We start from the raw sequence: 22,742 nt of genomic DNA on the forward strand, positions 1-22,742 counted from the left end.
ATGGGTTCCTGTTTCCATTTACAGACAGAGAGGAGATGTTGCTTGCCCAGGGTCACAGTACCAGAAAGTGGCCGAGCTGGGACAAACCCTTGACCACTCTACTCATCTGCTTCTCCTGAGGGAGACAGATGAGGTCTTGACCTTCCAGAGTTCTCGATCCAGGGGAGAGAGACAGGAAATAGCAAATGAAGAAGAGTACCGTTCAGCGACAAGGGTTTGAGGTCCCCAAGGTCACCCTCGGGATAAGTGATTCACTAGGACTCACAGAACTCAGAAAAGTTGTTCTACTCACAGTTGCAGTTTATTACAGGCAAAGGATACGGATTAAAATCAGCAAAGGATAACGGCACATGGGTCAGAGTCCCAAGAGACCAGGCATACATTTCCAATTGTCCCTTCCCAGTCATGCAGACAGCTCTCAGTTCTCCCAGTAATGATGTATGACGATAAGCATGGAGTGTTTGGAGTATTGCCAACCAGGGAAACTCACTCCAACCTTGGTGTCCAGGGTTTTACTGGGAGCCAGCCACTTAGGTACAGCTGACCACCGGGTAGCCAATCGTAGGCACCGGCTCCTCCGGAGGCCAAGCTGATACTGCATGGGGGCTCGAGGACCCCACCATAAATCACATTGTGATTTATCCGGCATGGGTAGGATCCTAGGTATACAGACATTCTTATCCAGCAGGACGCTCCAGGGGCTTAAAGATGACTTCCAGGAGCATGGCAAGGGTCAGGGTTGCAGTCTGTCCTTTCTTTGAAATGTGCAGGGTTGGAGCACCTCAAGCCCACCGAGTCCGTCGGTGCGAAGGAGGTGAGAACAGAAGGCCTCATGGACAGAATGACAGAAAGAGGGGAGTCCAGAAGGACACCCCCACTTGGAGCTTGAACAACTGAGTCATACACTGAGAAGGGGAAAGTCAGTGGACAGACTCCAAGGCAGCCCCTGTGATCCTCACCTCTTGGTATCCACACCCTGTGTAATCCCTCCTCCTTGAGTGTGGGCAGGACCTTGTGACTTACTTCTAACAGTAGAATAAAACAAAGGTGATGGGACGTCATTTCCAAACTTTGGTTACAGAAGATTGAGACTTCCAAGTCTCTGTCTCTCCCCCTGCCTCTGATGAAATTGTATTGTGAGCTGCTCCGTAAAGAGGTCCACATGGCAAGGAGCTGGGAGCCACCTCCTCAAAAGCCCGTGAGGAACCGAGTCCTTCCAACAACAGTGAGTGAGCTTGGGAGCAGATCCTTCCCTTATCAAGCCTTCAGATGACACTGCAGCCCCAGCCGACATGGAGATGGCAGCCCACGGAAGACCCTAAATCAGAGAACTCAGTGACGCCACACCTAATCCCCGGCCCATAAAAACTGTCAGATGTAACTCTCGGCTGTTATTTTAAGCCCCTACGTTTGGGATAACAGCAAGAAATCACTAATGCAGTAGGTCTGGCCGGGAGTTAGGAGGGGAACCAGGTATCATAGTGTTTGTCATGTTGAAAAACATTGTAATAGGCCTCTGCCTTGACTTTACTTCCGCCAGCTGCAGAGCCTGAAACAGGGATTTGAGTGCAGGTGCTTCCTTCAAACGGGATCCTAGAAAGCATGAGTGGAGAAGAAGGGAAGTGAGATGGGGAGGGGCGGGCAGCAGGTACTGAGAGTCTGAAGGGGTACATCTTTGCTGTGAACATCTGGGGCTCAGTCCCTGTGGGGCACCTCTGACAGAGTGTAGAGGACACACACCTCAGTTATCCCATGTGAGGGCTGAGGGAGCTGGGGTATTGATCCACCAAAAATGATGAAGGGTTATTCCCAGGCATGTTAGCTTCCTATCAATTCAGACCTGTGGCCCTGTGGTCCATAGAAAGCTCCCAGGCAGAGCATCTGGGGTGTTTACCAGGGCTGGGACTAGACTGAGGTGAGTGAGGTGCACAGACTGATTCTTCCCTCTGCCTCAGGCTCCAATATGTCTTGGTACGTCATGTTGACAGATCCCGTCTTCATTTAAAATGTTGCCTTTTTATTCACCCTGGAGGTTTTGCATTCATTTTGATTATTTAATTTTTATTTATTTTTTGGCCGTGCCACGCAGCATGGGGGATCCTGACCAGGGATCAAACCTACGCCCCTTGCAGTGGAAGCACAGAGTCTTAATCAGTGGACTGCCAGGGAAGTCGCCATTTTGATTATTTAAAACATTGCATTAAAATAATATTCATCTTGACTATTGAGTTCTTTGTTGCCCCCTTACATTTTGCTCTCTGTGATGAATGCCTCATGTCTCACCCTAGTTCCAGCCCTGGGGTTCATGGTCTGAGGCCAGCAGCACCCACAGGAGAGGACTCAGATGCCGGTTGCTGTATCAGAATCAAGGCAGCCTCAGTTCTGCTGCAGTAGCATGTGAGCCCCACATCTCAGGGGCTTAGAACATCAGAGAGTTTTACTTCTCACTCAGCCACTGTCTGGCATGTTGCAGGTTGCGCACTGCAGAAGGAAAAGGAACACAGCAGGGCCAGCACCAGTTCTCAAGGCTTCCACCTGGAAGTGTCATAACTGCTCACTTTTTTTTTTTTTTTTTCCGGTATGCGGGCCTCTCACTGTTGTGGTCTCTCCCGTTGCGGAGCTCAGGCTCAGCGGCCATGGCTCACGGGCCCAGCCGCTCCGCGGCATATGGGATCTCCCCGGACCGGGGCACGAACCCGCGACCCCTGCATCGGAAGGCGGACTCTCAACCACTGCGCCATCAGGGAAGCCCCACTGCTCACTTTTAATTGGCCAAAGCAAATCACATGGCCACACAAGTAGGCGGGGCAGTGCCTTCCTTCTGCTTGGAAGTAGAGAGGGCTGGGATGGTAGTGACAGAGCCCAGTGACCACTGTAGCAGCCCTGGGTGAGACTGAGGAGGAGCTGGGTGTCTGAAACTAGGTGAGAAGGTCCAGGTGGGGATGGAAACGTATGAGGTTTCAGGATATAATTGGTATTGACTCCCTGGAGGGCCTGTCCCAGGCTTTGTCATCTGACAGACTCATGGGACTGGTGGGTTCAGCCTCAGTCCCACCTCCCACCCTGGATTTTTATTCAATATAATGAAATAACAAAATTGACCATCTTAACCGTTTTTGGTGTCCAGTTCAGTGGCATTAAGTGCATTCATAATGTACAACTGTCACCACCATCCATCTCCAGAATTCTCTGCATCATCCCAAACTGATTCTGTCCCTGTTAAACAGTAAGTCCCCATTCCTCCCTCCCCCAACCCCTGGCAACCACCATTCTGCTTTCCGTCTCTATGATTCTGACTACTCTATGTGCCTCACGTAAGTGGGGTCATATAGTATTTGTCTTTTTGTGACAGGCTTCTTTCACTCAGCATCATGTCCTTAAGTTTCATCCAAGTTGTACCATGTGTCAGAAGGTCCTTCCTTTTTTTTTATTTTTAAGGAGTAAAAATCACATAACATAAAATTTACCATCGTAACCATTTTAAGTGTACCGTTCAGCAGTGTTAAGTATATTCACACTGTGGGGCAATCAGCCTCTAGAACTTCTACGTCTTGCACAAGGTGTGCTCTATACCCACTAAACAACTCCCCTCCCCAGCCCTCCTCTCAGCCCCTGGCAACCACTACTTCTACGAATTTCACTCCTTACCTCACGTGAGTGGAATCGTGCAATATTTGTCCTTTTGTGATTGGCTTGTTTCACTTAGTGTAATGTCTTCATCCATGTTGTACCATGTGTTATAATTTCCTTCCTTTTAAAGCAACTGGGTTGCTTCCACTTTGGGGCTATTGTGAATAATGCTGTTATGAACATGGGTGTACAAATATCTCTTTGAGACCTTGCTTTCAAATTTGGGGGAGTGGGGAGCATATACAGCAACCCAGAAGTGGGATGCTCATTCTATGTTTAATTTTTTTTTAAGGAACTGCCGTACTCTTTTCCACAGCATCTGCACTATTTTACACTCGCACTAACGGTGCACGAGGGTTCCGATTTCCCCACATCCTTGCCAACACTTGTTATTTTCTGTTTTCTTGATCGTAGCCATCCTAATGGGTGGGAGGTGGCATCTCATTGTGGTTTTGATTCACATTTCCCTGGTGGTTAGTGATGTTGAGCATCTTCTCATGTGCTTATTGGTCATTTGTTCCACCAGGGATTTTAACAACTCGGTTTCAAAGAAAGCCCAGGGCATGGGTGCCAGTCTCTTTGTCAATGCCAGGGCCTCCTGGCCTCATGGGCATCAGGAAGCCTGTGGCGTGCCCAGGGCTGGATCCTTGAGCCAGGCAGAAACTGGGGGCGAGAGGCAGGCATGGTGGTGGCATATTCACAAAGAGATTACTGCTAAGTTTCATCGCTTGGCACCATGACCCACGCCAAAGGCCACGGAAAATCCCAGTGACACCCTCATCCCCAGATATGGGGATGCCGACAGGAAATGATCTCAGAAAAGTCATTTCTCCAACCACTCAGAAAAGACAGTGCTGTCTGCCCAGAGGGGCCCTTTCCCCTTCCCTCACCCCGGATCCCAGTGGCTTCACCTACAAGACAATTTGGGCTGAGGCGGCACCACTCCTGCACACAGGACACAGGTCTGCTGCCCCATCCTCACCTCCTGCAGCATGGAGTTGATTGACAGCTCACAAGCATCATTCATTCCTCTCTCCATCGACGACAGGTTGTTCCTTCAAGCAACTTTTCCTTTTTTTAAAGATGTTTTTTAATATTTATTTTTATTTATTTATTATTTTTATTTATTTCGGCTGTGCTGCGTCTTAGTTGTGGCATGCGGGATCTTTGTTGGGGGCACGTGGGATCTTTTTTAATTGCGGCATACGGGCTTCTTAGTTGCGGCATTTGGACTCCTAGTTGCCCACACGAACTCTTAGTTGCGGCATGCATGTGGGATCTAGTTCCCTGACCAGGGATTGAACCCGGGCCCCCTGCACTGAGAGCAGGGAGTCTTACCCACTGGACCACCAGGGAAGTCCCCCGTTTTTAAATTCTTTATGAATTTATTTTGAAAGGAACCTTTTGCTGTACAGCTGAAACGAACACAAGATTGTAAATCAAATATACTTCAATAAAATTTAATTTAAAAAAAAAAGGAACTTTTATGCCACTGCCACAAAAGGAAAACAAGACCATTTCCATAAGTGGAGGGCAGCAGAAAAAAGAACATTGGCGGGGGCAGTGGGGAGGTGATATTAAAGTCAGCTAATGCTGCTGCCTTCGTAAGACTCAGAGCTGGGACTAGGGTGAAGACAGTGAGGCACTCAGGAGCAAAATTTAGGGGGTTGCTGGCTCTCAGGGCTGGGCCTCATTCCCAGGGGCCTGAGAGCCATGGCCTTGCCCTCTAGTCCAGCCATGGATCAAAGACTGCTCCATTCCTTAAAAAAAAGAAAGAAAAAAGAAAGAAAGAAAAAAAGGAAAATAAATGAAAATGGAAAGAGATTACTGAGGTGTTGAAAGGTGTCAAAAACAGCTCATGCAGCTCAATATCAAACAAAACAAAACAAAACAAAACAGGGCTTCCGTGGTGGCGCAAAGGGCTTCCCTGGTGGTGCAGTGGTTGAGAGTCCACCTGCCGATGCAGGGGACACGGGTTCGTGCCCCGGTCCGGGAAGATCCCACATGCCGCGGAGCGGCTGGGCCCGTGAGCCATGGCTGCTGAGCCTGCACGTTTGGAGCCTGTGCTCCGCAACGGGAGAGGCCACAACAGTGAGAGGCCCACGTACCGCAAACAAAAACAAAAACAAAAACAAAACAAAAAAAACAACCCAATCCAAAAATGGGTGGAAGATCTAAATAGACATTTCCCCAAAGAAGGCATACAGATGGCCAACACGCACATGAAAAGATGCTCAGCATCGCTAATTATTGGAGAAACGCAAATCAAAACTACAGTGAAGGATCACCTCACACCAGTCAGAATGGCCATCACCAAAAAGTCTACAAATAATAAATGCAAGAGACGGTGTGAAGAAAAGGGGGCCTTCCCACACTGTTGGTGGGAATGTAAATTGATGCAGCCATTACAGAGAACAGTATGGAGGTTCCTCAAAAAAATAAAAATAGAGTTACCATATGATCCAGCAATCCCACTCCTGGGCATATATCCGGAGAAAACCATAATCCAAAAGGATGCATGCACCCCAATGTTCATTGCAGCACTATTTACAATAGCCAGGTCATGGAAGCAGCCCAAATGTCCATCGACAGAGGAATGGATAAAGAAGATGTGGTGTGTATATATATATATATATATATATATATATATATATATATATATACACATACACAATGGACTATTAGTCAGCCGTAAAAAAGAATGAAATAATGCCATGTGCAGCAACACGGATGGACCTAGAGATGATCAAACTAAGAGAAATAAGGCAGACAGAGAAAGGCAAATATCATATGACATCGCTTATATGTAGAATCTAAAATAAAATGATAAAAATGAACTTTTTTACAAAACTGAAATAGACCCACAGACATAGAAAACAAGGTTATGGTTACCGAAGGGGAAAGGGGGGGAGAGAGATAAATTAGGAGTTTGGGATTAACATATACACACTACTATATGTAAAATAGGTAAACAACAGGACCTACTGTATAGCATAGAGAACTATACTCAATATTTTATAATAATCTATATGGGAAAAGAATCTGAAAAAGAATATATATATGTATATATATATCTGAATCACTTTGCTGTACACCTGAAACTAACACAACATTGTAAATCAACTATACTTCACTTTTAAAAAAAGAAAGAAAAAAAAGAAAAGCGTCAAAGATATAACTACAATAAACTCAGACTTTGACTAACATCCATGCAACCATTTTTTTTTTTTAATTTATTTTTTGCTGCCTTGGGTCTTCGTTGTACTGCATGGGCTTCTCATTGCTGTGGCTTCTCTTGTTGCGGAGCACGGGCCCTAGAAGGTGCGGGCTTCAGTAATTGTGGCTTGCGGGCTCTAGAGCGTAGGCTCAGTAGTTGTGGCGCACGGGCTTAGTTGCTCCGCGGCATGGGGATCTTCCCCGACCAGGGATCGAACCCTTGTGCCCTGCATTGGCAGACGGATTCTTAACCACTGTGCCACCAAGGAAGTCCCACGCAATCATGATTGAGCACAGCTGTGGACCAGGTGCTGTTAAAGGTACAGGGGACACAGCCTTGACCGCAGCAGGTGCACTGGAGTGATGCGGACAATGAACAATGCATAAAACAAGTGGAGGATTCTGGTCCCCACAGGCACTCAGAGGAGGCCCTCAGAGATTAGGGGAATAGGAAAAAACCCACATAGGCTAACACTTTTCTCGCTGCTCAGCTTCCACACCTTGCTAGGTGTTAAAAATATTTTAAATGTCACCTCTGGCTTTATAGCTGCTGCACACAATATCACCCCACGATCTCCCTGGCCTTCTCTCCTATTTCTCTCCCCGCCTAGTCACTTGGCTTCAGCCACACAGGCCTCCTTGCTCTTCCACACCAGCCTCAGGGCCTTTGCACAGGCTGTTCCCTCTGTCTGGACGTCTCTTCCCCAGATCTCCATGGCTCCTCCCTCCTCACCTCCTTCAGGTGTTTCCTCAACTATCATCTCCGAGAGGCCTTCCCTGACCACCCTATTTAGTTCAGCAACCCCCCAGCACACCCCCCTTTCATTAACCTGCGTAATGTTCCCATTCCTAACATTCTCCGTAATTTCTTATTTATCATGTTCACAGTCCTCTCCTGTGATGAAATGTCAGCCCCACAAGGCAGAGATTTGGGTTTGGCTTGTTCACACCTGCACGCCCCCAGTACCTAGAACAGTATGCAATAACATAGCCTGGCATGCTAAGTTTGTTGAGTGAATGCGTGACTGTCAGATCTGTAAAAGGAGGAACGTAATGCTTAATTCATCTCAGGGCAGTGGAAAGATGAAATGAGGGGAGACCTATGAGCCACAAAGGAGAAGTTGTGACAGGAGAGATACCCATGGTGGGGTTGAGGGAACACTGCCGTGACCAGCTCAGGATATTTGGAAACTGGGGTGAGATTCATGTGACATAAAATTAATCATTTAAAAGTGAACAGCCCAGTGGCATTTAGTACATTCAACAATGTTGTGCAACTTCCACCTCTAGCCATCTTGTAGCATGTATCAGAACTTCATTCTTCTTTATGGCTGAATAATGTTCCATCGTGTGGATGGATCACATTATTTATTTATTTATTTGGTGGCTCCAGGTCTTAGTTGCGGCACGCAGGCTCCTTAGATGTGGCACGTGAACTCTTAGTTATGGCACGCATGTGGGAACTTTGTGAGGAATTGCCAGACTGTTTGCCAGAGCTGTTGAAAGCAGACCCACATCTGAGAGAAGACTGCAGATGGGTTTATTCCTCCCAAAGTCCCTGCCCAGAACACAGCACTTCTTTCCAGGACTGGTCATGACCATCAGCAGCATCTGTGGTCTCATAGTCCATAACCCTGGAAACCCGTGAGGCGGGGGCCCAGATGGGGAAAATGAGTCATGGGGAGAAACTGACGAGGGCACTTAGCCTAAACCCCCTTCCTACCCCGCCTCACCCCACATTCCATGACCCCCTTGCAGTGGCCCTGGGAGGCCGGAGTCCACCCTCACTGGGCATTGTCGGCTCCCAGCCTGCGGCACCCAGAAGCCCTTGCAGAATGGGGAATAAGCCAAGAGCTGTGAGACAGAGGTGGAAACGGCAGCGAGACTTGCACACTGTTCCCAGCTCAGGACTGCAGACCTTCCTGTTGGCGCCTGCCAGTTCCCCCCTCTCCCACCCCTACCGCCCACCAGCACCCACCACTTCCCCAGCTGTGCCTCCCCACCTCTGGCCACCTCCGGCTGTCTTTCTTTTGCTTCCTCTAAATGCTTCTCGTTAAAGCCTTTAAATATTTTAAAATTTCAAAATATTGTTTGCAGGGTCTGGTTCACAGAATTGATGATATGTCATTCTCATGACCATGGGTCTATCCATGACCCACTTTACTTTACTCATTAATTTTTTTTAATTCCATAAGGTATACCCACAAGCCCTCAACAAGAAGTGGGAGATGGCCCTGCCCTCTCCCGCCACCACCCTGAATTCTGTTTGTTATTTTCTCACTCCTTTATTTTTTTTATAATAATCACTTGTATTTTTATTTATTTATTTTTAATATTTATTTATTTGGTTGCACCGGGTCTTAGTTGCGGCAGGCAGGCTCCTTAGTTGCGGCTCCAGGGCTCCTTAGTTGCGGCTCGCCAGCTTCTTAGTGGTTGCTTGTGAACTCTCAGTTGTGGCATGCATGTGGGATCTAGTTCCCTGACCAGGGATCGAACCCGGGTCCCCTGCATTGGGAGTGCGAAGTCTTATCCACTGTGCCTCCAGGGAAGTCCCACTCCTTTATTTTTTTAAGTTTTCTTAGACATGTTGGTATGCTGAAAGCTTATCTTGTATCAATTTCTCTGTCTGAGCTTTATGACTCGGGTGGCTTTCAGATGGGCTTTGGGGACTTCTTTTTTGCTCAAGATTCGACTATGATCAAATCATCATATCACAGGCTTTAAATATATTACAATTTTATTTGTCAGTTACACCTCAATAAAGCTGGCGGGGGGTGGATAAAGATTCTACTACGAAACCTGTCCAGCTGCAAATTAAGATTTTTGCACTGCATCCAATTTTTAAAATGAAGAAAGGAGTGTGTTGCCAGGACCCAGCCATCTGGCAGCTGACCCCTGGGGTTCTTTTTCACGGCCGTGTAATATTCCACTGTTTCTCCAGTTGCTACTGAGGAAACATGAACGTTCTGTTAGAGTCTTAACAGCCATCTTGTTAATGTGCTGCCTTTAAAGAATCATTGGTGTTGCTCCTTCTAAGCAACTCGCCTCTCTGTTCCCTCTTGCTTCCCCAAATCTTGGGGATCGCTGGGAGGGGGGGTGAAGGCCACCCCTGAGGAGCCCTCTCCGACCCGAGGCCATCCGCTGCCCTGTTGGCCCTGCAGCTGCTTATAAACCAGCTATTTATAGCCCCACCCCGCCCCCAGCCCGTGTCACTGCCCACTTCCTTGGGGCCACCAGTGAGTTCAATGCTGATGGGGAAGGGGAAGTGGGTTGCTAGGTGCTGGGGTTTGTTCAGGGTTGGAGGTGCCCTTACAGTTTCCTGAAGGTCTTCATTTCCAAGAAGCTGAGAACACTGATTTGATAGCTCAACCTACTTTTCTTACCTCAGTCAGTTTGGGGTGAGGGAGGAGGTGGAACAGGGCGCTGGGACCCCGTGCCCCGTCCTTGGCCCTAAACGCAGCCCTCTAAGGCATCACAGCTTCTTGCCTCACTTCTCATTGGCTTTGGGCTGCTCCTCCACACCTTCCTCTATCGCCCATTCAAATGGGGTACAAAGCGCCCCTGAGACCCCCATAGCCCCAGCCCCTGGAGCCTGAGAGGCCTGGGCAGTCTTGGGGGCCCGGACTAAACAGGTGCTTGTGCCGTGCTCCCCAGCACTCTGCCCCAGGGCCGTGGCCCCACATAGCTCAGCTTCTATATTTAGAAGTTTGCTCAACAGTGCCAGGGAACTATAAATACGGCCCAGCTCTGCTACTGCCTCCCAACTCCCCAGGCTGGGCCAGGCCAGGTGGGGGCCAGGGCTTAGGAGGATGCCAGCTGGGCCAGGGCTGAGTCTGCACCAGGAGTCCCTGGTCAGGTGGATTCTGGAGGCCTGGGCTCAAGGGAACCCAGGTGTCCAGCCTGCAGGAGGAGACAATGGGCCCACTGTTGGGCCTTTCCCCAGGTTGAAGGCCATCAGTCTCTGGCCTCCCACCCCCTTCCCTCACTCCATGGGGTTTCCTGGCGCAGGGACAGCTGTCTGGCCTCACAATAGCTGTGCCGTCCTCCTGGAGCCAGCAGCTGGGCTCATCCGCGTGGGGGCTGGCCCGGCCCCTTCCTCTGCCATTGTCTCCCTTCCAGGGGGCTTCCTGTTATGCCCCCTCTACCCGAAGATCCCATCTGACCCCCTCTCTCAGCCTGGGCTTGCGAGGGTGCTGGGCATGGGCTGCTGGCACAAGAAGCCAGGGGGCAGGACACTGGGGTCCCCTCGTCTCCCTCCCCACCGCAGAGGACAGCAAAGAAAAGGGTATCATCCTAAGAGCCACTGCTGTGGTTCACTGAGTGTCTATTCTCAGCGACATCCCTGCAATCCACTCACTCTCTTATGATCTTCACCAGCCCTGCTGCGGGGTTCTGACCATTTCACAGATGGGGAAACTGAGGCCCAGAGAGGCCACATCACCCGCCCAAGACCACACAGTCCAAAACATAGGGAATTCTCTGGCAGTCCAGGGGCTAGGACTCCATCCTTCTACTGCAGGGGGCATAGGTTCGATCCTTGGTCGGGGAACTAAGGTCCCGTAAGCCATGAGGTGCGGCCAAAAAAAAAAAAAAAGGTACATGATCTCCCACAGCACCACTTTCATTTATTACTAAATATTTTAAAAAAATAAAAAGAGGAAGAGGCTGGGTTTGCCCAGGACCTCTGCTATGAGATGGTGATGCCCTGTGACTGTGCATGTCATTTTACTACTCTGTGCCTCAGTTTCCCCATCTGCCAAATGGAAATCACAGCACCTGCCTCCTAGGCTACTGGGAAGATAAGTGAGTTCAATCCCTGCAAAATGATTACATACAGTGGGCGCTGGATGAATACTGTCATCCACTGTGATGATGTGTTACCATGGCAGCTATAAAAATATAAATATAAATATAATATAATAAATAATACTATCATTATGATTGGCTGACTAGTCCTGGATCTGCTACTTCCTAGCTGAGGAATCTCAGGCCAGCGGCCCAACCCCCCAGGTGCTGGTTTCCCATCTGAAAAACAGGGATGCATGTCCCTACCTCACACTGTTGTGGAACAGAGGTCTCGAGATTGTCCAGGGCTTTGGGGCTGGAACTTCAGGGCAGAGGAAAGGGGGAGAAACACTGTGCCATCTCAGCAGGGGCAAGATAATGAAGCCTGTAGTGGGCTTCCTTCAGTGGAGGGTAGTATTACTAATTATGCAGCCCTACTGGGTGCAGGCTTTGCTCTGGTTCTACAGAGACACAAATGGACCAAAGTCCTGTCCTCCAGGATGACAGTCTAGGGGGGGTGGGGGGCAGACAGTAAACAAATTAAGTAGGTAAATTTCGTGATGGGGGGATGGTGAAGGGCTACAGAGAACTGAGAAAGTAGGGAATATTCGGAGGATTACATTTATGACATGGGGATGGGGGGTGGGGGGTTGGTCAGAGAATGTTTGGGCAAAAACATGAAGGAGAGGAGGGAGCGAGCCGTGAGGTTATCTAGTTCTCTGGGTAAGAGTGCTCCAGGCAGAGGCAACAGCCTGTGCAAAGGCCCTGAGGTCACCCCATGCCTGGTGTTTTCCATAAGGAAAACTGTAGCCAAGCTACCGAGGAAAGAGTGGGAGGAGGTGAGGGCAGGGAGGTGACAGCAGAGCAGGCTAGGCCTTATGGGCCGAGGAAGGACTTGGGGTTTGACTCTGAGTGAGGTGGGAGCCATGGAGGGTGCTTGAGCAGAGGAGGGATGAGATCTGACTCAGGTGTTCCCAGGCACCCTTGGGCCACTTGGAGGGGAAAGGAGTGGGGGGTGGGGTGGGGGGGGATGTCCCTCTTCGTGCCTTCCCCAATCCTTCTCTCCTATATCACTCATTCCTTCCTTACCCTGCTCTGTGAGGCCAGTAGGCAGGAATTAAAATCCCATTCACCAGAAAGGAAAACTGAGTCCCAGGATGGTTAGACCTGCTCCAAGGGCCCAAGACACATCTCTGGGGGAGGAGAAGGCATGATTGCAACCCTTGGGCAGTGGCTCCCCCAGGCTGGAACCCCTACCCCCCAGCTTTTTCAAGCACCAGCTGTCAGACCTGTGGGCCTGTGGTGGGGGGAGGTGGGGGCATGTCCAGCCCTGGAATTTCCAGCTCTAAGGGAAAAAAGCCAAAAATCCACCTTGGGCCTTGTCTGTCCCCCTCCCCTCCCAGTCTCCTCCCATGTCCACACCCCTCCCCCTGAGGAAACTGAGGCACAGAGAGACCTCAGTTACCCTGATGGGACCCCTTTCCATGCCCTGTCCAGGTCAAAGGGACAGGAAGAGCAGGAAGGGGTTAATTTTAGGACTGGGGGTGCTCCACCATCCCTGGGATAATGCTTCTCTGCCTCTGGCCATGAGTGACCTTTTTTTTCCATGACTGCAATCCTAACCTTTTAAACTATTATGTACTTAATATTTTATTTAATTTTCTAAGCTTTTGCATCCTTGAATCCATTCATTTAAAAAAGAATCTTTATATTGATGTCCTGATTGGGAAACCCTTCTCACTGCCTCAAATAGTCTGTAAATTTACAAATAAATAAGAACACAAGGAACATAAACCATGGATTCTAGCTGGAAAAACCTCAGGGCCACCAAGGTGTTAGCACCCAGTAGAGACTTTCTCCTGGACCTTGGGCTCATTGCAGGGACCTGGGGACTGAACTGCCTACCTGTGGATCTCTGCTTAGCCACTTGTTACGTGCACCTCAGTTTCCCCCTTCTGCAAAATGGGAATCATAGCAACACCTGCCTCGAAGGTATTTGAGGAGTAAACGAGTTAAAATAGATAAAGAGATAACGCTAGGCAAATCAGGCCTGGCTCACATTAAGTGCTTTCTAAATAATAGTGTTTTTTAAAACAAATGATCAGAAGGCTTGAGATAAACCAGTCATATGACTTATTTGAAAAGGAAACAACTCTCCTATCATGTGATTCTCTGTTGATTAGTGCAGTACCCAGGAATGCCCAAAATATAAGTTTCCTACCAGGTGAAACGCTGACCCAGAAAGGCCAGCTCCAGGAGCACGGTGGCCCCGAGATTCCGCAGTTTCTCTTCTTGGCATCAGCCTGGCATCCGTGAGGACCCCTTTGTGCCCCTCCCCCAGCTCTTCTTTGGACTCTGGCCTCTCTGTGCCTCAGTTTCTTCATCTGGAAAACAGAGGAGGAAGGTCCTGTTAGCTCAGAGGCTGGCCCTGGGGACTCAGCACGACGAGGCAGCGAGCACAGGGTGGTCCCCCAACGTGGGTGCCCTGAGCTATTATTTCTGACGTGGCTCCTCCCCAACCTCAATGCCAGACAAGGAAGACTTCCTCCTTGCCCCTGGGATCAGCCAATCCGAGTACACAGGGGCCAGAGAGTTCAGACACTCAACGGGCAGGTTGTGCCTCTGTGCCACGTTTGAGTGTGTGTGAGTGTGTGTGTGTGTGTGTGTGTGCGCGCGCGCGCCCGCGCGCAACACACAGCGCCCCTGGGTCTGTGTTTTCACTGCACTTTCCTGTTGGTTTTCAGCTGCCCCGCCAGCTCCAGGGAGGGCACTGGGCCAGTGGCTGTCCCCGCCTTTATAAAGGGCTGGCGGGCCTTGGGGAAGCCTGCACAGCTGCCCAGCCTGGAGACACAGAGAAGCCCTGCCCTATCTTCTGCTTGCCCTGCGGGCAGCTTAGACCATGGGAGGCCCTCACAGCGTTGCATTGTTCGTCTTTCACGGTGAGAATTTTGCGGCCCCATGGGGTGGGGGGCAGGCAGCAAGGGAGCTCCTGACAGCACTATGGGGTTCTCCGGCCCCCTCTTCCCCGGGGAGAAACGCAAAGTGCGGCTGGCAGCTCTGGGGCCAGGCCCGGAGGAAGCCACATGGTCAGGCAGGGGCTGAGGGCACATGGGGAGAGGGGCTGGTAGTGCCCAGCACCCCCAAGCCGTGGCAGGATCCCTCAGGGTGCTCTAAGAGCCTGCCCCCTCTCCCAGAGAAATCTCTGAGCACTCCCAAAGCGGGGAAACAGGTTTGGGGAAGGAGAGGGGAAAAAAGTGAGTGCTGGGACTCCTGAAGACAGCCGGGCATAGGGGAGCGCTGCGGCGCTGGAGGGCTGGGGGGTTGGGGTGGGACCTCCCCATTGAGGGGGTACCCCCAACCTGTCCCCCACTGTCTCAGTGGCATGGGGCAGCCCCAGAGACCCTCATTCTGGCTCCCCTGGGCCCAGCTTGGACTCAGCCGTGGGTGGAAAGGACTTTGCCAGTGGACGGTTTGAACTTGACTTTTGCTGCGACTTCCCCAGGGCCTCCCTTCCCGCCCCACCCAGGGTGGCTCTACCGGTTATCGTGGGCAGCTGGTTGCCAGGGCAACCAAGCAACAAAGAGAATGAAGAAATGGCATTTGGGGTACCAACCAGAGCTTCCCCAGGCCACAGGGACGGGCTTCCCTGTGCTGGCCCGGGATGGCGGGCGTGAGCCCAGTGGCTCCCAGACTGGGAAGCAAGAAACTGGAATCTGTGTGGGGCACACCTGATGGGGGGCGGTGTGTCACCGGAGCCAGATCTCGCAGCCCCTGAATCTCACTTTCCACATCTGTAAAATGTGGCAAGACTGGTCTGCACTTTATAGGACTGTGTTAAAGGTGAACTGAGTTCGTATGCAAACTATTCCTGGTTCACAGAATTAAGTAAACGGTATTTATTATTATGATTATTTCACTGGCTGGGCTGGGGGGTAGACTGGGGGGTCCTTAGCAGAGGATCAAGGAGAGGACGACTGCCCCATCCCCACCCCAGGAATCTTACGCCTCAGGGCTCGGCGGGGGGAATGCAAACCAGATGGGACTGGGAGCAGATGACCAGCGGCTCCACTCCCAGCTCCTGTTTGGGCGACTTCCAAGGACCCAGATGGAGAAGTCCTGGCCCAAGAGCCTCTGTGGTGGGGAAGCAGTGCCCAGCCTAGGCAGAGGTCACAGGGCACAAAACAACCGTCCCATCCCCCTGCAGCAACTGGGAACCTTGACCCCCATCAATTCCACCTTTTCCAAGCTCCTCTGTTCACCAGATTCTTCCTGAATCTTTTTCTGGGCTCCAAGCCTCAGTCTGTCCATCTGCAGAAGGGACACAAACAGGGCAGTTGTGAACGTGAAAGTTGCTACCGGGGACTTTGGGAGCTGGGGACAAATCAGCCCAGGTCCCATCCTACCAGGGAAGGCCATTTTGTGGTGTGTCATGCAAAGAAGAACTGAGCCCCAGCCAAGGGGGAAACTAGCCAAGTCCGGTGACCAGAGAGGAGGACGAGAGAAATCCTCACACGAGGGAGGGGAAGGACATTCCAGCCTCAGTTTACCCTGGCTGGGAGTGCTTCTGGGAGGGACTCTTGCCCACCGCCAGCCCAAGGGGTATCAAGTTTGGACCTAGGGGCTGAGTGGTCAGGGGACCCCCCAGCCTGCACCCTTGACAGCCCCGCAAGCTTTGCGCACGATGCTGGACCCCAGAATTCCCCTGGGAGCTCCCTCCAAAGGCAACGGGCTATGAGTCATCCGTTCCCTTGGCCCAGGAAGTGACTCATGCCTGCCCTTCCTCCCGGCCCCCATCCCTCCGCCCACCGCCCCTTTTGGGTCTCCCAGGATCGTTGGGGTCTGCGCTGCCTCCCTGGTATTCCCACGTGGGCAGGGACTGGCCGCCTCCCCCAAGCCCTCCCCATGCCTCCACCTGTCGCTGAGCTGCCCTCACCCCCTCCCTCCCTTTCCCTCTGTTTCCATCCCACCCCCTTTCTAATTGTTTTTCTCTATCTTGCTCTCAATCTCCATGTCTGTGTCTCTCTGTCCGATCTCTGCCATTTCTGTCTCTCTCTGAGTGTCCTGTTTCTCTGTCCCTCTCTATCACTGTCTTAACTTCTGTTTCTCTCCATCTGTCTCTCCTCATCTCTCTGTCTCTGTTTCTTTCTCCCTCTCTCTCATCTCTGTTTTCTCTCCATCTCTGTCTTCTTGTCTGTCTCTGGTGAACCGTGAGGAGATCCCCATCTCTAAAGCCCCTGATGACTTGAGGAGGCCCCGAGAGTGGGGTGCCCCTGAGCAGCAGGTACAGCCGGGGAGGAGGTGCTCGTCCAGCACCACCCCCAACGTGAGCCCACAGCATCTTCCTGTGCGCAGGGGAGGCTAGGGTGAAATGTCACCACTGGGTCTCAAGACAGCCATCAGGGCTGACAGATATTGTGGGCGTGGTGTGCATGCACCTGCGTCCCCAAGGACGGCTGTGTGGGCTGGAGGATCTTAGATTCGGGGGTGGGGAGGATCTGAGAAAACACCCAGTCCTTTTCCTCCAACCCCCTCATTCTTACACAGAGAAACGTTGCACGGGGAACTCTACTCAATATTCTGCGATAACCTCTATGAGAAAAGAATCTGAAAAAGAATGAATACATGTGGGACTTCCCGGGCGGTCCAGTGGTTAAGATTCTGAGCTTCCACTTCAGGGTTGGATCCCTGGTCGGGGAACTAAGATTCCACATTCTTCTCGGTGCGGCCAAAAAAAAAAAAAAAAAAAAAAAAGAATGAATATATGCATATGTGTAACTGAATCACTTTGCTGTACGCCTGAAATTAACACAACATTGTAAATCAACTATAATCCCATATAATTTTTTTTCAAAAAGAAAAGATACGTTGATGACAGTAAACACTTTGACACACCAGGTGATATTCGGAGGCTTACTTCTCACACTACTCTAGGAAATGGGTCCCGTCACCATCCCCATTCTACAGAAGGGGAAGCTGAGGCTCTGAGAGATGAGGTAACCTGACCACAGTCCAGAATTTGAACTGTGGCTGCCAGGCTCCAGAGTGTTTGCTGAACTGTTGCCGACAGAGCCCACAGGTCCGTGGGAGCCAGGACCCCCTCGGTGCTTGGGCCCCTTCTCCATCCCTCAGTTTCTGAAACCCACCTCCAGGTGACAGGTGGCAGAGCCTCTGGCCATGGGTGTCCAATCTCTGGGAGGTGCCACGTACTCACTCTCTCCTTGAGCAACGGACAGAGCCCAAGCCTGGGAGGGGCCAACAGCCCCCTTTCCACAGTTGCTTCTCTCTTAGCATTGCATCTGCCCTTCCCTGCTCTGGTGACCCCCTTGACCCTCCCCTTCTCTGTTCCAGTGCTGTGTGTCTTGCTGACTCTGTCGGAAGCTGGGTCCCGGAACACCACGGGTGAGTCTGCTGGGAGCAACTCAGTCCACAGCCGGAGCCTGGGGAAGGGGCCCTAGACCCTCACCCACCCCCCTCAGCCCAAACAGGAGAGAGGCCTGTTGCAGGGGGAAGGCCAGGGTCAAGCCTCCCCAACACCCCTTCTTATGGAGGTGATCCTGCCCCCCTCCCCAGTCCCTGACTCAGCCCTCACGTTCTGACCAAGGTCTCCATCCCCACAGCCTGTGCTTGGCCGTGCCCTCCAAACTCCTCATGTGTCGGTGGCATCTGCCGCTGCGCTCCAGGATTCATTTCTTCATCTGGGGAGAACTTCACCGACATCTTCCACAGCTGTGATGGTACAGAGGCTTGGGGGTGATGGAGGGACATGCAGAGATTGTGGGGTGCAGTCCAATGCCCGTGGGGGGACATGGGTGTTGGTTGGGGGCTTCCACCTTTCTCCTCAGGACCATCATCAAGGACAGAAAAAAGAGAAAGGAAAAGCTATGAGAGAGGTGGAGAGATGAGACATGAATAAACATGGCCTCCTGGAGAGAGAGAGGAGCTGGGTCTCCAGGAGTCTGGAGTCTGTGCCTCAGTTTGCCCTTTCAGGACTGAGGAGGGGGATGCAGAGCTTCCACCCACCCCCCACTTCAGCACTTCCCACGGTGTCCCAATCTGGGGTGCCAGCCAGAGGGCCAAGAAGAGCAGAGCTGATTGCACAAGCTTCAGGAATGGCTTGCTCCAGCCGCAGCCCAGCCTCAGCAGTATTGCCTGAGAGTCTAATTCTTTCTAAAAAGACACTGATTAGCCATCAGGACCAGTGCTGGGGAGCCAGGTAGGGGATGGGGATCTCTGCCCTGACCAAATTCACGCCTTTGGGAGGTGACCCTTTGCCCTGCTGTGTTCCAGACATCAACGAGTGCGGACCACCCTTGACAGTGTCCTGTGGAAAATTAGCAGACTGCCAGAACACGGAAGGGGGCTATGACTGCATGTGCATCCCAGGATATGAGCTTACTTCTGGGGCAACAGTGTTCAAGAATGAGAGTGAGAACACGTGTCGAGGTAAGAATGACCCTGCATCTTCCACTTCTCCATCCATGAGGTTTGGGGTCACCCAAATACTGAGGCATTCCTGTAGCATCCAGGGGTCAGGGCTTTGGTTACAGGTGTAGCACCCAGGTCTGAGTTGGGACAGATGTACCTGTGCCTTTCCCACCTGCACAGAGAGGCAGGGCGGCATGAGCCAGGGACCCAAATCCTGGCTTTGCCACCTGATAGCTGTGTGTGTGACACTGGCCAGGATACTTATTCAGAAATCACCGTTAACATGTGGGATGTGATAATACTATTGCGAGAGTATGGCTTTTTTTGTTTTTGTTTTTGTTTTGCGGTACGCGGGCCTCTCACTGCCGTGGCCTCTCCCGTTGTGGAGCACAGGCTCCGGACGCACAGGCTCAGCGGCCATGGCTCACGGGCCCAGCCGTTCTGTGGCATGTGGGATCTTCCCGGACCGGGGCACGAACCCGTGTCCCCTGCATCGGCAGGCGGACTCTCAACCACTGCGCCGCCAGGGAGGCCCTGTTTTGTTTTTTTAGAGTCTCTATCTTTTACAGATAAAAACAAAAGGAGCTTTGCCTTTTATTAACTGTGATTTTGGACAAGTTACTTCACCTCTCTGTGCCTCGGTTTACCCATCTGTAAAAAGGGGGTGACCAATGGCGCTTATTACCTCATAGAATTGCCAGGAAGGCATAGGAGATCACAAAACACAAAACAGTGATGGCTGTTGGGTTTTTAAATTATAATGATTATGAGTTAATGTACCCTTTCCAGGACGGGCATCCCTGTGGTTTGTGCCCCACGGTGGGTGCTCGCGAGTAGCTGTCCCAGTCCATCCCCTTACCAGGGACCCCGGAGGAGCCTGGTCTCCACACATCACCAGGTTTTGCCCCCTTTCCAGAGGGGGCAGGCAGGCAGGGAAAGGGGCAGATGGGGCCAGCAGTGGACAGACAGGAGCCACGACTCCAGAGAGGGGTCCAGAGAGGGGATTAGACGCGAATACTGAGGACGGGGAGGGGAAGGTGGGAGGTGAGGAAGAGGCTGAACCCAGGGTCCAGAGGACCCTGAGTAGGGTCCACAGGCCCACCCTGCGGCTACCTTGGTCCCAGCGCCTTCCCTCCTGCCCTGCAGAGGGAGGGCGGCAGAGCCTCCCTGGTGGGAGGGAAGAGAGGACCTGCATCTATGTGGAGGTGCTGCTGGTCCACAGGGGCCTCTGTGGGGGTATGCTGTGCTTGAAACCTGTGGCCTGGCCAGAACCTTCACGTGAACTGGAAAAATGTCCCTCATCTCCAAGGTGAATACTGTGTGTTTAGGGAATGGAGAGTGAGCTGGTTTTCCTCTCCCACTTGCCTCCTTGGCTGGACACCCTTGTGCAGTCAGGAACCTGCACAACTGTACATGGTGGTCATGGAGCCCACTCAGTGTGCCTTGGCTGGGGGTGCCACCCACCCACTGTTGTGAGCCCCTGCAGAGACACAGATGAACAAGAGTGAGGTGTGAGAGGGAGCTCTACGGACCTCAAGGAGGGTGACTGCGAGAGAGCAGCCTGCTGGTTTGGACCAGAGTTTGCTGCCTGAAGACCTAGCTCTGTGACTGGCTCAGCTGGACTGTCTGTGCACCCCTTCCTCAGCATTCCAACCTTTGCCACACCTGAGGATGTGTCCGCCCGTGTCCTGGCCGTGGGGTCCGCTACGGGCAGGAGACACGGGCTGCTCCCTGGGTTCCTCATCCCACTTTCTCCAGGCATCAGAGGGCCGTCTTGTGCACGTACCTCATCTCCCAACCCTCTCTGAACCCCAAGGCTCAGAACCCTTTGCAGAGGGTCACTTCCAGATGTTTGGAACATCCCCCCGGCCACCTGGCATCTTATTTGCATGAAACAAAAGAGTGGCTGGCATTCAAGATACTCAATGAGGTCACAGCACCGTGTGTTCCAGCACAATATCTGCCCTCTTCGCCGCTCTTAGTGACTGCTGGGAGGAGACCTGCCCCTCTGGGGCCCTCTCAGACCCCCTGGGCCGTGGTGGACCCTGGGACCCTGTCCAGAAATGCGGGAGGAGGGAGATTCAAGGACAGGTCCACCGTCCCTGGCCAGCCCTGCCCTGGCTCAGCAACCTGCCTGGAAAAGATGCCTCCTGGCACCCTGACCCCAATTCTCAGCCACTCAGCTTCCATCTATTTCCCCACACAAGGCTCCACCCTGACCCTCCCCAGTAATTCCAGTTCACGGACCTGAGGCAGCTCTGATGACTGGGGCCTGGGAGGACGTTGTGTCAGGGGTGGGCAGGGTGACATCGAGCCCCCAACACACTGGAAGAATCAGATGAACAAAGAGGCTCCCATCTGGACCAGATGACAGGAGAGGGTGTCATCAGAGATCATTGCCCCTGGCCTGACCCTCTACCGAAGAGATCAACCCAGGCCCCACGATGACCCAGACCACTTGGGGACAGAAGACGGAGGCTGAGCCCCACTCAGCAGGGTCCACGGGTCTACGTCCCAGGTGAGAGGCCAAGGGCCAAGATGACAGAAACACCTGCCACCCTTCATGCATGACACCTGCTCCCTGCTCCAGCCACCCAGCCATTGCCCACTGCAGGCCTTGCTCAGACGTGGATTCTCACCACTTCCTGCCAATCTAGGCGATGCCTTCGTGGGAATCAGAAAAAGGCCCCTTCAGAGGCCCAAGGCTGCCTGGCCAGACGTCAGCCCCACTGTCCAGCACAGCCTGGTGCCCACTGTCCAGGTGGCCCTGGCCTTTCCGGCATCACCCTCATTTTCTGTGCCACTGCCCAAAAGCCTCGTCCTTGAGGGGCGTGGCTCAGGGGTGGGTCTTGGGGCATCTCCATGGAGCTGGAGTCTCAGAGTTAGCGTGGACAGGAGAGTGCTGTCCCGCCAGGGTCACCAGGATCCAAGGAGAACTCAGCTGACAGCACTCCCTCTGGGGGAGTCAGGACAAAGCCCATCACCGGGAGCCAAGATGAGGCCTCCCTGCTCAGGGAACACAGCATTTCTCCTGCACTCGGTTCCCAGGAAGGCACGCCCAAGCCTGTGTCCAAATCCTTAGGCTGGGACACAAGCAGCTGTGATGTCCCCACCACAGCTGGGAGCTTCCCAGGGAGGCTGAGAGAGCCAGAGCCGGCAGACGGGGGAGGACTTGGGTCACTCCTGGCCACGTCTGGATAACAGAACATCTGGGCCACGATGCTCACCCACGGGATGCCTCCATGTGAATTAGAAAAGACCCACTCACCGACGGAGAGAGAGTGGGCCCGGAAGGCTGTCCACAGCTGCAGGCATCCATCGTCGTCTCCTTTCCCTTGCAGATGTGGATGAATGTCAGCAGAAACCCAAAGTCTGTAAAGGCCGCAGTGTCTGCATCAACACGCCGGGCAGCTACATCTGCCGGTGCCCACCTGGCTTGAAGCTCAACCTGGAGGACCCAAGACATTGCACAGGTAGAGGCCCTGGGAAGACAGTGTGAGGCTGGCCTGGAGCTGAAGAAGGAGTCGAGGTGGTCCCTGGAGCCTGAGGAGGAGGGAGAAGAGCCTCAGGTTCCTGCAATGCCAAGGGCCTGCCCGGGCCCTGCCCAAGGATTCGCCTCCCCGAAAGGTCCCACCACAGGCCAGGGAGGCGGCAGAGCCTTCTGGGCCTGGTGTTCCCTTGTGGAG

The 22,742-nt window shown here is 52.3% G+C and overlaps 1 protein-coding gene and 1 long non-coding RNA gene across 6 annotated transcripts in view; one reads left to right on the forward strand and one right to left on the reverse strand.

The window, feature by feature from the left end:
- Window positions 1-22,742, forward strand: part of ADGRE5 (adhesion G protein-coupled receptor E5) — a 132,335-nt gene that overhangs the window by 102,048 nt on the left and 7,545 nt on the right. The window contains exons 1-5 of one of the 5 annotated variants that reach the window (XM_030879842.3): window positions 14,316-14,570; window positions 17,980-18,030; window positions 18,249-18,365; window positions 18,919-19,074; window positions 22,398-22,529. In XM_030879842.3, the coding sequence (XP_030735702.1) occupies window positions 14,531-14,570; window positions 17,980-18,030; window positions 18,249-18,365; window positions 18,919-19,074; window positions 22,398-22,529 (496 nt within the window). In that variant the 5' untranslated portion in view covers window positions 14,316-14,530. Of the gene's footprint in view, window positions 1-14,315; window positions 14,571-17,979; window positions 18,031-18,248; window positions 18,366-18,918; window positions 19,075-22,397; window positions 22,530-22,742 lie in introns of those variants that run through there. The other 4 variants (XM_030879844.3, XM_060297061.2, XM_070045315.1 and 1 more) reach the window with 4 other exon arrangements.
- On the reverse strand, window positions 9,742-22,609 carry LOC138842630 (uncharacterized). Its single transcript, XR_011377355.1, has 7 exons — window positions 22,325-22,609; window positions 21,304-21,414; window positions 18,221-18,510; window positions 17,254-17,343; window positions 15,868-15,939; window positions 13,853-14,015; window positions 9,742-9,793 (listed from the first exon to the last, which is right to left on the reverse strand). It is a non-coding gene; the product is annotated as an uncharacterized lncRNA (long non-coding RNA).

Source organism: Globicephala melas, chromosome 3 (assembly GCF_963455315.2).
Source record: "Globicephala melas chromosome 3, mGloMel1.2, whole genome shotgun sequence".
NCBI lineage: Eukaryota > Metazoa > Chordata > Mammalia > Artiodactyla > Delphinidae > Globicephala > Globicephala melas.